Source organism: Takifugu flavidus, chromosome 1 (assembly GCF_003711565.1).
Source record: "Takifugu flavidus isolate HTHZ2018 chromosome 1, ASM371156v2, whole genome shotgun sequence".
NCBI classification, from domain to species: Eukaryota; Metazoa; Chordata; class Actinopteri; order Tetraodontiformes; family Tetraodontidae; genus Takifugu; species Takifugu flavidus.
The window spans coordinates 21,944,389-21,957,036 of record NC_079520.1 but is presented as its reverse complement, the minus strand read 5'-3'; the positions used below and the strand labels follow the sequence as shown (position 1 = coordinate 21,957,036).

General features: G+C 40.9%; 1 protein-coding gene across 1 annotated transcript in view; it reads right to left on the bottom strand.

Annotated features, from left to right (window-relative positions):
* Positions 1 to 12,648, bottom strand: part of jmjd1cb (jumonji domain containing 1Cb) — a 98,541-nt gene that overhangs the window by 4,161 nt on the left and 81,732 nt on the right. Inside the window, 2 exon segments of the mRNA XM_057055591.1 lie at positions 2,344 to 2,466; positions 10,023 to 10,153. Of these exon segments, the coding sequence (XP_056911571.1) occupies positions 2,344 to 2,466; positions 10,023 to 10,153 (254 nt within the window).

Below are 12,648 nucleotides of genomic sequence, written 5' to 3'. Positions count from 1 at the left end.
AAATACATACATTTTCAGCAGGTTTTGCTTAATTAGGAATTCTTTATAATTATTCACAATTACTTTCTCAATTTAAGCCCGAATTTGGACAAAACTTGGCAGGTGTTCTGGTAGTAGGGGAATGTACAGGACACCCTCAGAGCACTGCCAAGTTACCCTCGAGCAGGGTACCAAATCTTCAAACCCTGCCATTTCTCATATTCATCTGGGATAGGCTTGCATTCTCCCCCATGACCCAGAAATGTATAGAGGTCAAAAAAGGAAAGAAAATATTTACTATGAAATATACACCACTAAGGCACACTGCTATGAAAACCTGCCAAATATTGGTTAAGACTGTTTCATACAAGTCCTCCTCCTTCCAAGGTTCTGTAGTCTGGCTCTGACAATCATGTGCTAGTTGTTGGTGGTTTTGACAGTTGTTTCTATTTGCCTGAGCATCTATCCGAACCAACATTAACTCCATAACAGATTTCAGCTACAGTAGCTCATCTGTTGGAGTTTGGTCCCTACGTGTAGCAATGAGTCTTGGTTTCCCATGGTCAGAGGATGGTAGAAATGAGTTATACTTATTGCTTGTTACATTTACTTGAGTAAAGTTTTGAAAATAAATATTTCTAGGAATAGATTTACTGCACCATAAATTTTACTTATTTTTGCAAGAGATTTACCACATGAATGTGTTTCACTTATCAGACTTCAGTTTCACTAATCCGGTTTACCAATCAGACATAGCAATGCAGACACATAACCACACAAACAGTGGCAACATTAGCGGCACAAACTCTTACCAACTCTTCCCACAGATAGGGAATAGAAAAAAATGAAAAATGGCAGACACACATGTCTCCAATGCTAAATCTGAAGAGGAAGAAATTTGTTCATATACAAAGGATCATTTGGTTACACGCAGTGAATAAAATAACTATACAATGTATTATCTGTATCTGCCAAAACAAACCAAATTTTTAGAATACAAACCACAATGTCTAACCTGATAAAACTTGTAAGGTGTAACTGAATTCCTTTTTTTTGTTTTGTTACTGTGGTTGGGCTAATTTTAGCCTTGTTATGTTATAGAATAAGAGTCTTTAAAGGAGTCTTTTTGCATTTGTAAACATTTCATTAAAAATGCTTAAGATAGTTTTGGTACCTGATCAATGTTACTATGTATAATTAGCTTTATGCTTGAGGGAAAAATAAATATAATAGATAAATAAAATAAATAAAAATCAGAAATTTGTTCTGCTGGACAAGTAGTTACAGAAATATGGTAACCACAATAATTTGTCAGTGTACACTGAGATTTAATCCAGCATTCATCACAAATCACATTTTAATTCAGTGAACTTGAACAAATAGAACCGGACATGTGATAATGAATGATATTTTCCATCAACAGAGGGTTCACCCCAACAAAATAAAGATGTATAAAGAAATAATAGACTCCCAGAGAAATCAAATGCAGTCCTCTTCCTACCAAACCACCTATGAAGAATCCAATATTCAAAGATTCCCTCACTGGCTCTTGGTGGATAACGCTGGCATCTACTGAAAAACTGATAACATTTTGTGTAAGACCAACCATCGTTATTTTATATCTGAGCCTGCTGGGTCAGTTGGTGGGTAAGAGAATATACAGTATATGTTTTGAAAAAGTGAGGTTTGGGCTTGCACGTTATTTTGTATTTTACAAACAATAAATAGTTTTACTCAGTTTTATTTAATAACAAATAAGCAAATTATTCTATATACATGATTTGAAAAAGAAAATTAGATATTAGGATGAAAGAGCTACTATTTACTTGAGTCGTCTTTTCAAGAAATTATTTTTTACTCTTTCTTGTCCAAGGAAAAAACGCTGCCTAATAATTGTGCACACCTGGTAGCAGGTGTTCATCTCCTAAGGTCTCCTCCCTTATTACATAATTGATTATCACCAGTAGGCATTCATGTTTATTCATCTTGGAGTTGTTAATGAATTAAGATAATGATATGGTCAAAATATTCACTTACCAAAAATGTGAACAAAGTATAATAATTAATCCAAGTCAACTGGACTGTATTTCTTCTCATTAAAAGTGTGTCTTCATATGGAAATGATTGTGGTGATGACCCAAAGGATGTGAACAATAATGGAAAGATCTAGTTTTTAGCTTACTTGTGTTTTTTTCTGACAGAGCTAATGTGAGCAGATTTAGGAGTATTGTTAACAGAGCTTTGCTCCCAGAACTGTATCACTACCCTGAGCCACTCAATCATATACAGTATCTTTCAATAGGACAGATGCCTTGGCCAGAACTTGAGCATGTTCTTACACACAGCCTAATGTTGATTGCTCACCAGTTTTTGACAAGACTCCATTTCCTTTGGCCACTCCAACATATACCAGGACAGACACAACATCAGAGACCTCAAGGTGTAGGTTGGCAGTCCCAAAGTCCTGCTCCTTAGATGCTGCAACACCTAGTAGTAGTAATAAAGAGGACAGGGGTTGTAGGAGAGTTTATCAGAGCTTCAGAATCATTTAAAAAATAACTAATTCACACAACTTTGTGTTTCAAAAACTTGAATAAGCCAACCTCTGCAACCAATAACTAAACAGAGGAGGTTCAAGATTTATGACAAAGTTGTCTCTGGACTGCCTTATCTACATCTACAGGCTGAATGATGTAAGCACATCTGTGGAAGAACTTTAGGAGCTTTGGGACTAAAAAACTTATAAAGCTGGATCACCAATGTAAATCAATCTTTATTGGCAATTAGTTTTTTCAATTCAGGATGTGACACTGGTACTAGTCAGGAAAAATTAGGTAAAAAATTGAGGTCAGAGTTGTGCAAAAACACTTGACTTTGATGATGCAAACTATTCTGTGAAGTACACTAATTGACTGAGAGATTGAAAAAGGACTTCTTCCTTGTTGGATGGCCTAGAAGCCACCATGCCAGTAGATTACTTGTTTGACTGTGGATAATTTAATTCTCTTACATTTACAGCCCCCATCTTTACAGGGTCTTTTTTTCTGGGGTTGATGCACATTTCACTCTGAAACAATCTCTAGGACACATAAACTGCCTTTTTTCCTGAGTGGTACCATAATGTTGATACTTGTGTGTACAGTTGAACAGGGTAGGGGTAATTGTTTCACTGGGGTCTTCCCGGTGGGCACCCTGTTTCGTTGTGCTCTCAGATATCTCAGGTGTGCCCCCCTACGCTTTTACCCTTGGTTGTCCTCTGCAGTCTCTGACAGTGATCTAATGGCTTATCAGAAGGCCTGTTTTTATACCACCATCCATTTCAAAATTTGGTTGTGGATGTGGCAAAGCTTTTGCATTCAACTGCAACAAAAAGCACTTGGGCATGCCAGCCACATTGCCCTGCCTCTGGTACAGTCATTTTAACAATGAAGAGTGACTTCTGTGAGGTTGAAAACAAGGCAAGGTGTGTCCTGTGATTACTTGTGATGATCTGGGGCTGAAAGACAAGCTTCTGGTCTAGGTCAATCTGCATTTTCCAGTTCTCCGCAGTGACCAAGATGGTTCCTTGTATCTCTACTTTCAACTTTTGACACAAAGTTGAAGGTCTAGAGAGTAGTTTTTAAAGTTTAGGCTAGTAGTGTCATTGCCTATGTGATGGTGACTTTTGTTTCTGTTATGTTTTCCTGGTTTTCTCACAAGGGGCATGGTAGATTCACCTGGGTCCCATTCGCTGGTGACTGTCACATCTGCAGCTGGTTACCAATCAACACTCCTCTACCTGTCCTCCCCTTCTCCTCTTTCCCTACCCAGCCGGCCATCAGCAGGAGGGTCCCCCTACATGAGCCCGGTCCTGCTTAAGGTTTCTTCTTGTTAAAGGGGAGTTTTTCCTTGCCACTGTTGCATGTTGGGGGTCAGGCCTTGGGATTCTGTAAAGCGCCTAGAAACAATTTTGATTGTAACAGATGCTATATAAATTTAGGTTGATTTGATTTGATTTAAAAAGCTGCTGCCTCCCGATCACCAGGGTTTGACCGTTTCTTCGGCTTTGTGGTAAACATGGACCATTGGTATCTTCTCGTGTTTCGTCCCTTCAAGTAACTTTCCCTGTTTTTCACACATCTATTCCTAGGTCTCCACGCGCCCCTCGTTCGGAGGAACGATCTGCACTTTGCGCACCTTTTCACCATGCAGTTATCTACGTTAATTAAAGTCTAGTGTTAACACCATCAACTGTTGTTTGTCTGCTTACGAGTCCCGCCTGACTTGCATCTTAACAAGTACCTTATTTTCACGACTATAAGGCGCACCTAAAACACTGAGATTTTCTCAAAAATCAATGGTGCGCCTTATAATATGGTGCGCCTTGTGTGTAGACTGAGTTCCAAAATGTGCTGTGTGCCTTTGGTGGATGCACTACGGTAAACGCTACGCCCATCAATTAGCGGCACACCTATGCGTAAGGACCCCCTAAAATGGCGCCGGTCAAGCGACACACGTATGAGGCTTACTTTAAACTGCAGGCCATCGAATATGCGGCTGAAAATGGCAATCGAGCAGATGCAAGACATTTTAATGTAAATGAGTCCATGGTCAGAGAAAGTGGAGAAAACAAGAAAGTGAACTGCGCCAAGTGAGGAAGACGAAGTTGAGTTTCCGTGGGAACAAAGCAAGGTGGGCCGAGCTGGAAGACCGAGTGGGACAGTTGGTTGTGGAACAGCGAACAACTGGAAGGGGTGTCTCTACTGTCACCATTCAACAAAAGGCCAAAGCGATTGCTGAAGAAATGGACATTGAGCACTTCCAAGGAGATCCATCTTGGTGTTTTCGCTTTATGAGGAGGCGGCATCTCTCCATACGTGCAAGGACAACTGTTGCACAGCGGCTGCCCGCGGATTACCAGGAGAGGGTGGCCATCTTCCGCACCTACTGCCACGACAAGATAACCACGACCAGCCACATCACCAACATGGATGAGATCCCTCTGACTTTTTACATCCCTTTGACCCACACAGTGGAGAAAAAAGGGACCAGCACGGTGGCAATACGGGGCACGAGAAGTCTTTGTTCACTGTGGTTCTTGGCTGCCACGGAAACGGACAGAGCGCTGGATGACAGAAGGTGAACACTCCTTCACAAAGACTATGAGGCAGCGGCGGGCAAGTTATGCCACCATATGCGGATGGATTGTAGACGCATGGGCTATGATACCGTCTTCATGTATTGTAAGAGCTTTCACAAAAGCTGGCATCAACGCTGAAGCGGAACCGGTCGGTGAGTCTGATTCAGATGATGAAGAAGAGGAATTCGGGATGTTGGACATTAAAATAGCGCAGCTGTTTAATTCAGATACAGAAGATGAAAACTTTGATGATTTTGTGGCGGAACAATGAATATTTTGTTCAATAAATGTGTTGAAACTCACCGTTTTACTTCTGTTGTCATTTTTGTATGCCCCTTATGTATGTTTTAAATACAGATATAGCACCCGTAACTGAGACTGCGCCTTTTATTACAGTGCGCCTTATGGTCGTGAAAATACGGTAGTTTAAACTTAAAGGCGGCCCAGATGAGGGAATGGAAAACAGATCCAAAAATATTTCCAAGGTCTGAGGACATTTTCTGTGGCTAACCAATTAGCTGGTTCACATCGGTGATGGCTTCACCTGCAGAAATGAGATATTTACATGCTACCTTAAGCTGCTGGTTTCTGCTCACCGGCATCAGATGCTCTCAGATCTGCACTCAAGATTAGGTAAAATCGCAGATCATGACATTTCCTAGTTGGACGAACATTTCCTTTCTCCCCTTCTCTAGGTTGTGACTTCACATGCCGTCTAATGTGTGTCCAGGTTGTGTACAGTGTCCCTGAATTCAATGCCTTTGTCAGTTGCATTCAAGGAGCCCAAGCACTTGGGTTGAGCTCAGGTTACCCCGTCCAAGAGGCAGCGGAGACTCTCCCCCCGAGTGTGCTTGCACTCGGACATTCCAGCCATTTCCTCATCATTTGCCCAATTCAACCAAAAGATGAAGTTTGCCGGCATATATATGCAAGGGTGCATGTGTTCAGATTCACGCATTGTTGAGGTGTTCAGCAAACAGCCAGGCATCTCCCTGCCACCTCATTGGCCTTATGATTGCTGCATCAACCTGCTGCATGGGGCTCCCTTTCCATCGAGTTGGTTGTACAAACTCTCTTGATCCGAGCAGGAGTTCCATGGAGAGATATGTTAGCAAATTATTGGCGTCTGGGCTAATTCTTTCTTCATCTTCCCATGAAGGAACAATTTTTTTCTTTGTACAAAATGATAGGTAACTATGGCCATGCTTTGACTATCGGGACCTGAATGAGATCACCATTAAGAACAAGCACCCTTTACCAGTACCTGACGCAGCTTTCAGCCCACTCCATAAGATCAGAGTTTTCTTCAAACTCAACCTGTAGAACGCCTTTCACTTGGTCTGAATATGTAATGGAGACAAGTGGACAACAGCTTTCAACATTTCCCTTGGTCATTTTGTGTACCTGGTCATGCATTTTGGCCTTAACAATGCCCCTGCGGTGTTCCAAGCCCCGGTGAATGACGTCCTGCGTGACATGCTGAACAAATACCTCTTTGTCTACTTGGGTGACATCCTGATCTTTTCGGAAACACAGAAGGAGCATATCCAGCATGTCCGCCTGGTGATCTGATGTCTCCTTGAGAATAAATTAAGTTGAGAAGTGTGAGTTCCACACCACTTTGCTCGGTTGAAGCCCTTGCTCACCTACGCCCCCATTCTATCTCATCCTAATCCCGGCTGCCAGTTCATTGTGGAAATGGAAGCTTCGGACAATGGAGTTGGCGCGGTTCTTTCCCAGTGGAACCTGTTTGACCAGAAGCTTCATGCCTGCTCCGTCTTAGGTTGGCGGCTTGTGACATTGGAGGTTAACTACGATGTGGGTAATCGAGAATTGATTGCTGTGGTTCTAACGCAGCAAGAGTGGAGACAGTGGCTAGAAGGGTCTGCCCACTTGTTTATTGTTCGGACTGATCACAAGCATCTCTGTTACCTGAGAAATGCCAAGTGCTTCTAATTCCCCTACCTATCACCTTGGGTCCCACAATGTCAAGCTTGAGGCTCTTTCCATCCAGCCCAGAGCCCAGCCCAGCCAAGGCCTTCATGTAAGCTTGACCTGTGTGTGTGTCCTAGGGAAGTCCTTTCATCTACCTCCAACTGGTCTACTCAATCCTCTCCCTTCCTCTGGACATCCGTGGTCTCACATTGCTGCACCTGGCGAATGGAAACACCATCATCCTTACAGTGTGCTTCACCTTCATAGTTTTCCTAAAGGATATTGTCTTGGACTGTGCCCAAGTTTTGGAGGATTTCGGTGAGTTCAGGGCACTGGTGATCCTTTACTCTAGACACCATCCTGAGTCAAACGGTCATATGCAGAGGACAAACCAGAGCCTGGAGAGTGCCCCCTCTGATGTGTCTTTGCTCAACATCCTGTTTCCTGGAGTTCATTCTTGGTTTGGGTAGACTATGTCCACCAGTCACTATTCTCCACCACCACGGGGTTATCTCCCTTCATAGCCTCAATAGAATATCATTCTCCACTGTTTGAGTACCAGAAGAAGGTCACAGTGCCATCACATTCTGGACGAGAGTCTCCTGTGGGATTATTACCTGGACCATCTCGACAAAACCAGGCAAAGCACAAGGAAGTACTGCTATGGTTTAGCAGTATGGTTTATGTGTTGCTTTTTTGCCCTGTCCTTGTAGTTTGTGTTGTAGTTTCTAGTTTGCCAATTTGCCGGTTCACATTGGTGACGGCTACACTTGCGGTGGGCGAGCAATCAATGGGCCATCTTAAACCTCTGCCTTTTATTCACGAGTGTCAGATCGTCCCTTTGTCCTGAGTGCCCTTGTATCTGCACTTGAGAAGTAAAAATTCAGATCATGACTCGAGTTAGATTTATTGCATGAAAATTTCCGTTCTGCTCGTCTCCAGGTCGTCTGAGCCTTGCCTCCATCTTTAGTTTCTTTTTTGGTGCATTCGAATAAATTTTTTCGGAACATATCATTTTGGGGTCCTAACCATCAGTAACATTGGAACCGAACAGTAACATTGGAACTGGTTCCACATGTATGTCCTATATTTGTATGTCCTAAACGTCATGAAAAACTGGGTATACTAGCTTTCTGGGTCAGTGTGTCAGTGTAGTTGTTTTGTATCAGGTAGAATGTCTTCCTTTGAGCAACAATGCTAAAGAACACCTTTCCACATTCAACAGAGTGATCTGTTGGAACTATTTGATGTTTACTGCATTCTTAGGGATTACCACTCTCCCTGCTCTCTGCCAAGCTTTTCAGATGATTTGGCTCTTCCATGTCACCTTCATTTGCCTTCACAAGAACATTTGAACACAAGATTCATGGGGTGATTTTATACAGCTGGTATGGAATTCTGGTCCTGGAGCTACTTTTGCCTTCCTTAGTTTTGGGGGACTGTCATCCAGCTGGTGTTCTGGTTGAGGCAGTGGTGGCAGAGTTGTTTTCTGTGTAAGGTGGGCTTCCAGTCTTTGATACCTTAAATAAGTCACTATTTTTCTTTGTGAAGAATATTACAAATCTGAAAGAATCCTGATGTTCTGGCCCTCTCTTTCCTCCTCTGCCAAAGCCTAAAGTTATCTACTATCCACAAACAAGCATTCCTTCAGATCTGCTTGTAGGAGGTTAATGCCTGCTCATTCTGTGAGCAGAGATCTCTGAGGATTCCATTGCAATCTCTTCTCTCTTTATCAAGGCACTTAATGGGTGGCTGCCTTCTGGACATGGGAGGGGTTGGCGTTACTTGCTTCTGTCCCATCTCTTTTGTTCCAAACCTTTCTGCTCCACACGAGGGGATCCAAACCATTTTCTCCAGTTCCTTCTCCATTGATTCTTTGAATCCACCGAGGATCTTGTGGTGCTCGACTTGGGCCACTTCACTAAAGGGCTATAACTTTGGCTATTCTTGGTTTGGCTAAAAGTTCTCAGATGTTGTGCTTGAATTATGCTCAGCCACTGGGGTACTGCTGCAGTGTGGACTGTTGTCTGACTGCTGCGACTGAGTTTCACTCACCTAACCTTACTATCAGAAGATAATGCTCAATGTGATGTTCCGGCCCCAGTTTCTTTAATCACTTAATCCACCTTTGATTATTAGTTTTAGGCCTCTAAAGGTTACCTTGGACCAACCACAGATACATACTCAGAGCTCTTGTCCTTCAAGTGATGTTGCTCAGTATGTACTGATTTTCTGGTTCGTCATCATATCCATTCTCGGGTCATTTACCGGTACAGGGTTGTCAGCCAATTACTCATTTTCCACTCCTGACTCCTTCCACTCACAGACTTAATGATGGGCAGGTGGCTCTTATGCACTTATTAAGTAATGGATCTTGCTAGTCTGCTGGTTTCTTTCCCTTCTGTCGGCTCCACGCTATCACATGGTCTTTCTTTAGTTAACAGCTGAACTTTCCCAGCAGTCATAGATAAATGTAGCATCTTCCAGCTTCTTGAAATTGTACTCAAATACGAACCACATTTTTGTAGGTCCAAAATTCTCTTCCCGACATCTTGGCTGATTTCTTTTTATTTTTCCCTGATGTTACAGAATAAAGCAGTATGTTCTTTGCTGTGCCTTAAAATACATCCTCAGATCTGCCTAAAAAATTAAAAGTTGTCAATTAAACTAAAAGATGCGAAAAGCCATTACAGCATTATCTGGGCTTTTCAAATTTGTTTAATGTAATCTTTTTATATGTCAAATTGTGACATGGAAAAAGTAATTCAAAATATCTAAAAATTGTACATCCTGTTATTCTGGCGAGCAGGAAAAACTAATTGTAATCTTAACTGATGGAATGCAGGAAATATTTAGTCTGACTGACTGCCAGGCAGAGAAAATGTGATTAGTATATTTTTTAGACATTATGTACTGTAAATGTCTGGTTTCAAATGTATACAGTATTTTGATAAGTTGTGAAAAAAATAATTTAATTAAATTCCATTACCATAGGCACAGCTCAGTCTTGGTCCCAAGTCTGGCCTTACAAAGAAAGATGGCAGGTAAGAGGCCAAATTGAGATTGCCTTCTGGATCTGAGTATTCTGGCAAAGGCAGGTTCTTCATTAGGTCATCATATCTGAAAAACATGCAAGATTACTTTTTATCACCATTACATTTGAACAACAACCATGAAAGTCAGTTATCTTTATAAAATAGATTCAGATGGGAGGATGAAGCAGATCAGGAGATATGTTTTCCTGGAGCTCTGACGCACCATTTAATTTTTCAACAATGATAATTTATTTTTAACAACCTACCCAAGTTAATATGGAGTACTGACTCCATGTAATGTCATGTATGCATTGCAACTGATCCCATTGATTGTACAATGACACAAAACTTTAACAAGCACCGTAAATTCTGGACTACAGAGCGCACCTGATTAAAAACCGCATAATCTAATTTTAGAAAGAAAATCAATTTTGTACTTATACAAGCCGCACCGGATTTTAAGCCGCAGGTATTCCACGTAGTAATATGAAAAATTAGCTCAAAAACATTCAGTACCGGTATATGTTTTTATTACTGTAAGAAACGAGTCACTGACAACAAGTAACAAACAGACAGGTAAGAAACAACATCCACTCTTTTCACTTGTATGTTTATACAGAGAACTTAAGTCCAATTTTATTCAAATGTAAGGATTTTTTAACTGTAATGCAGCTACCTTGAAATATACCTTTGTATCAGCTACATACAAATTACGTTGCTCATACTTTTTTACTCAATGAACATGAAAGTGCATGAATAGCATTCCAATATCTCCTAATAACTGGTAAAAGCATATACCATATACTGAATCCTACCAGTAAAGTCACTGATCGCCTTCTTCATCTTCCTCCTGTGCACTAAAGCCATCAGAGTCCTCCACTTCAGTGTCTGAATTAAACATCCTCAGGATCTTATCACTTGCTACATCATTTTCCTCATTTTCGCTGTCATTTGAGTGCGCACTTTCCTCTTCATAACGCATCAGTCCGGCCTTTCGGAATCCGTTGGTAAGGGTTGATGTTTTGACTCGGCTCCAGGTATTTAGGATCCACTGGCAGACTTGATTTCAAGATCAAGATTCAAGATTTACTTTATTCATCCCCGTAGGGAAATTGAATTGTAGTAGCAGCCTAAACATGGATTAATATAACTGTAGTATAGGTTTTGTATTTACAAAGTATAGAAATAGAATAAATAAAATACAAATAAGATTAGAACGGCAGCTCAATTTCCTTCTTCAACAGCCAGAGTGATCGCTTTTAACTTGAAAGCTGCATCATATGCTTTTCTTCTAGTATTTTCCATGTTGATGAGGGTTAGTAAAAATGACTGATTCACAATAGTTGTGATAGTGCGCCTGACTATCATACAATTTCATTGGACCTCTGTCTGGACCTCTCACCAATTTTATTGGTCTACTGCTGCCAGGCAAAATGTTTATGGCGCCACGAAAAAAAACATGAATAAGCCGCACCGTAGAATAAGCCGCAGTTTTTAAAGTGTAGAAAAAAGTAGCGGCTTATAGTCCAGAATTTAAGGTAATTTGTATTGGAAAATATAGTAATGCACTTTATGATTAAATGAGACTTATAATGAAAGGAGATTTTAAACCATTTACACATGTGCATATCAAATGTAAATTGAATCCCTGCCTACACCTTACAAACTAAAGGAAGAAAGTATTCACCGGTCCTGTAAATGTGCAAACGTCATATATGAAACATTCATGCACATATAGTGCACACTGATAATTTAGGGGAGTTGCATGAACAGTAGAATTCCACAATACTCTTTTGTAGTAAAGCTGTTGACTAACATTAGATTGCACTTTTTTTAAATCACCACAGTAAAGATTAATTTTCACAGAGCTGTATTCTTTCAGCGCAAACAGCGTCTAAACAGCATTTTAAAGGCATTCATCCTGTCTAGACTGCTTTGTTTTTGTTGCTGAAACTTGGCATCTTTTGACCTGCACAAGTGCATCAGGTGTCCTGTCCTGACTATCTGCCACTCTCAGAATGTCATTTTTGTTTTACTGATGGTCAATACTGAGAAAATTTGTTCACAAAGGCAGGTTGTCCCAAACATGCACAACATTTTTGCAGCCAGGACTGTTAATTTGGGGTACCCTGGCAATAGATATTGATAAGATGTGTCCAGACCACGGAGGCAAATTTGCCCTTCAAATCTGCATTATATTGCAAATCAGTTATTTCTAGCTGGATGTCCACCAGCACATCAGAAGCTTTAAACATGAAAGGTGAATGAAAACACTGAAAATTCTGTCTCAAGTTCACCAAATACCTGAAAAACTCCCACAGCAATTCTGCAATCTTGTCTTTGTACTGTTTCACGTCCGTATCAAGTCTGGTAACAAGCACATCTCTCAGACAGGGGAAATGAGAAAGTTTGCCATTTGCATTTCCCACAAAGCCAGATTCCGCTTGAATGCATTAGGATAAGGATAAGGAAGAACTTTATTGCCAAGTACATTTTTAAACATACAAGGAATTTGACTTGGTGTTTGTTGCGTGAAGTGCAGACAAAATAACAATAATACAGTAAAATAAGAATAGGGAT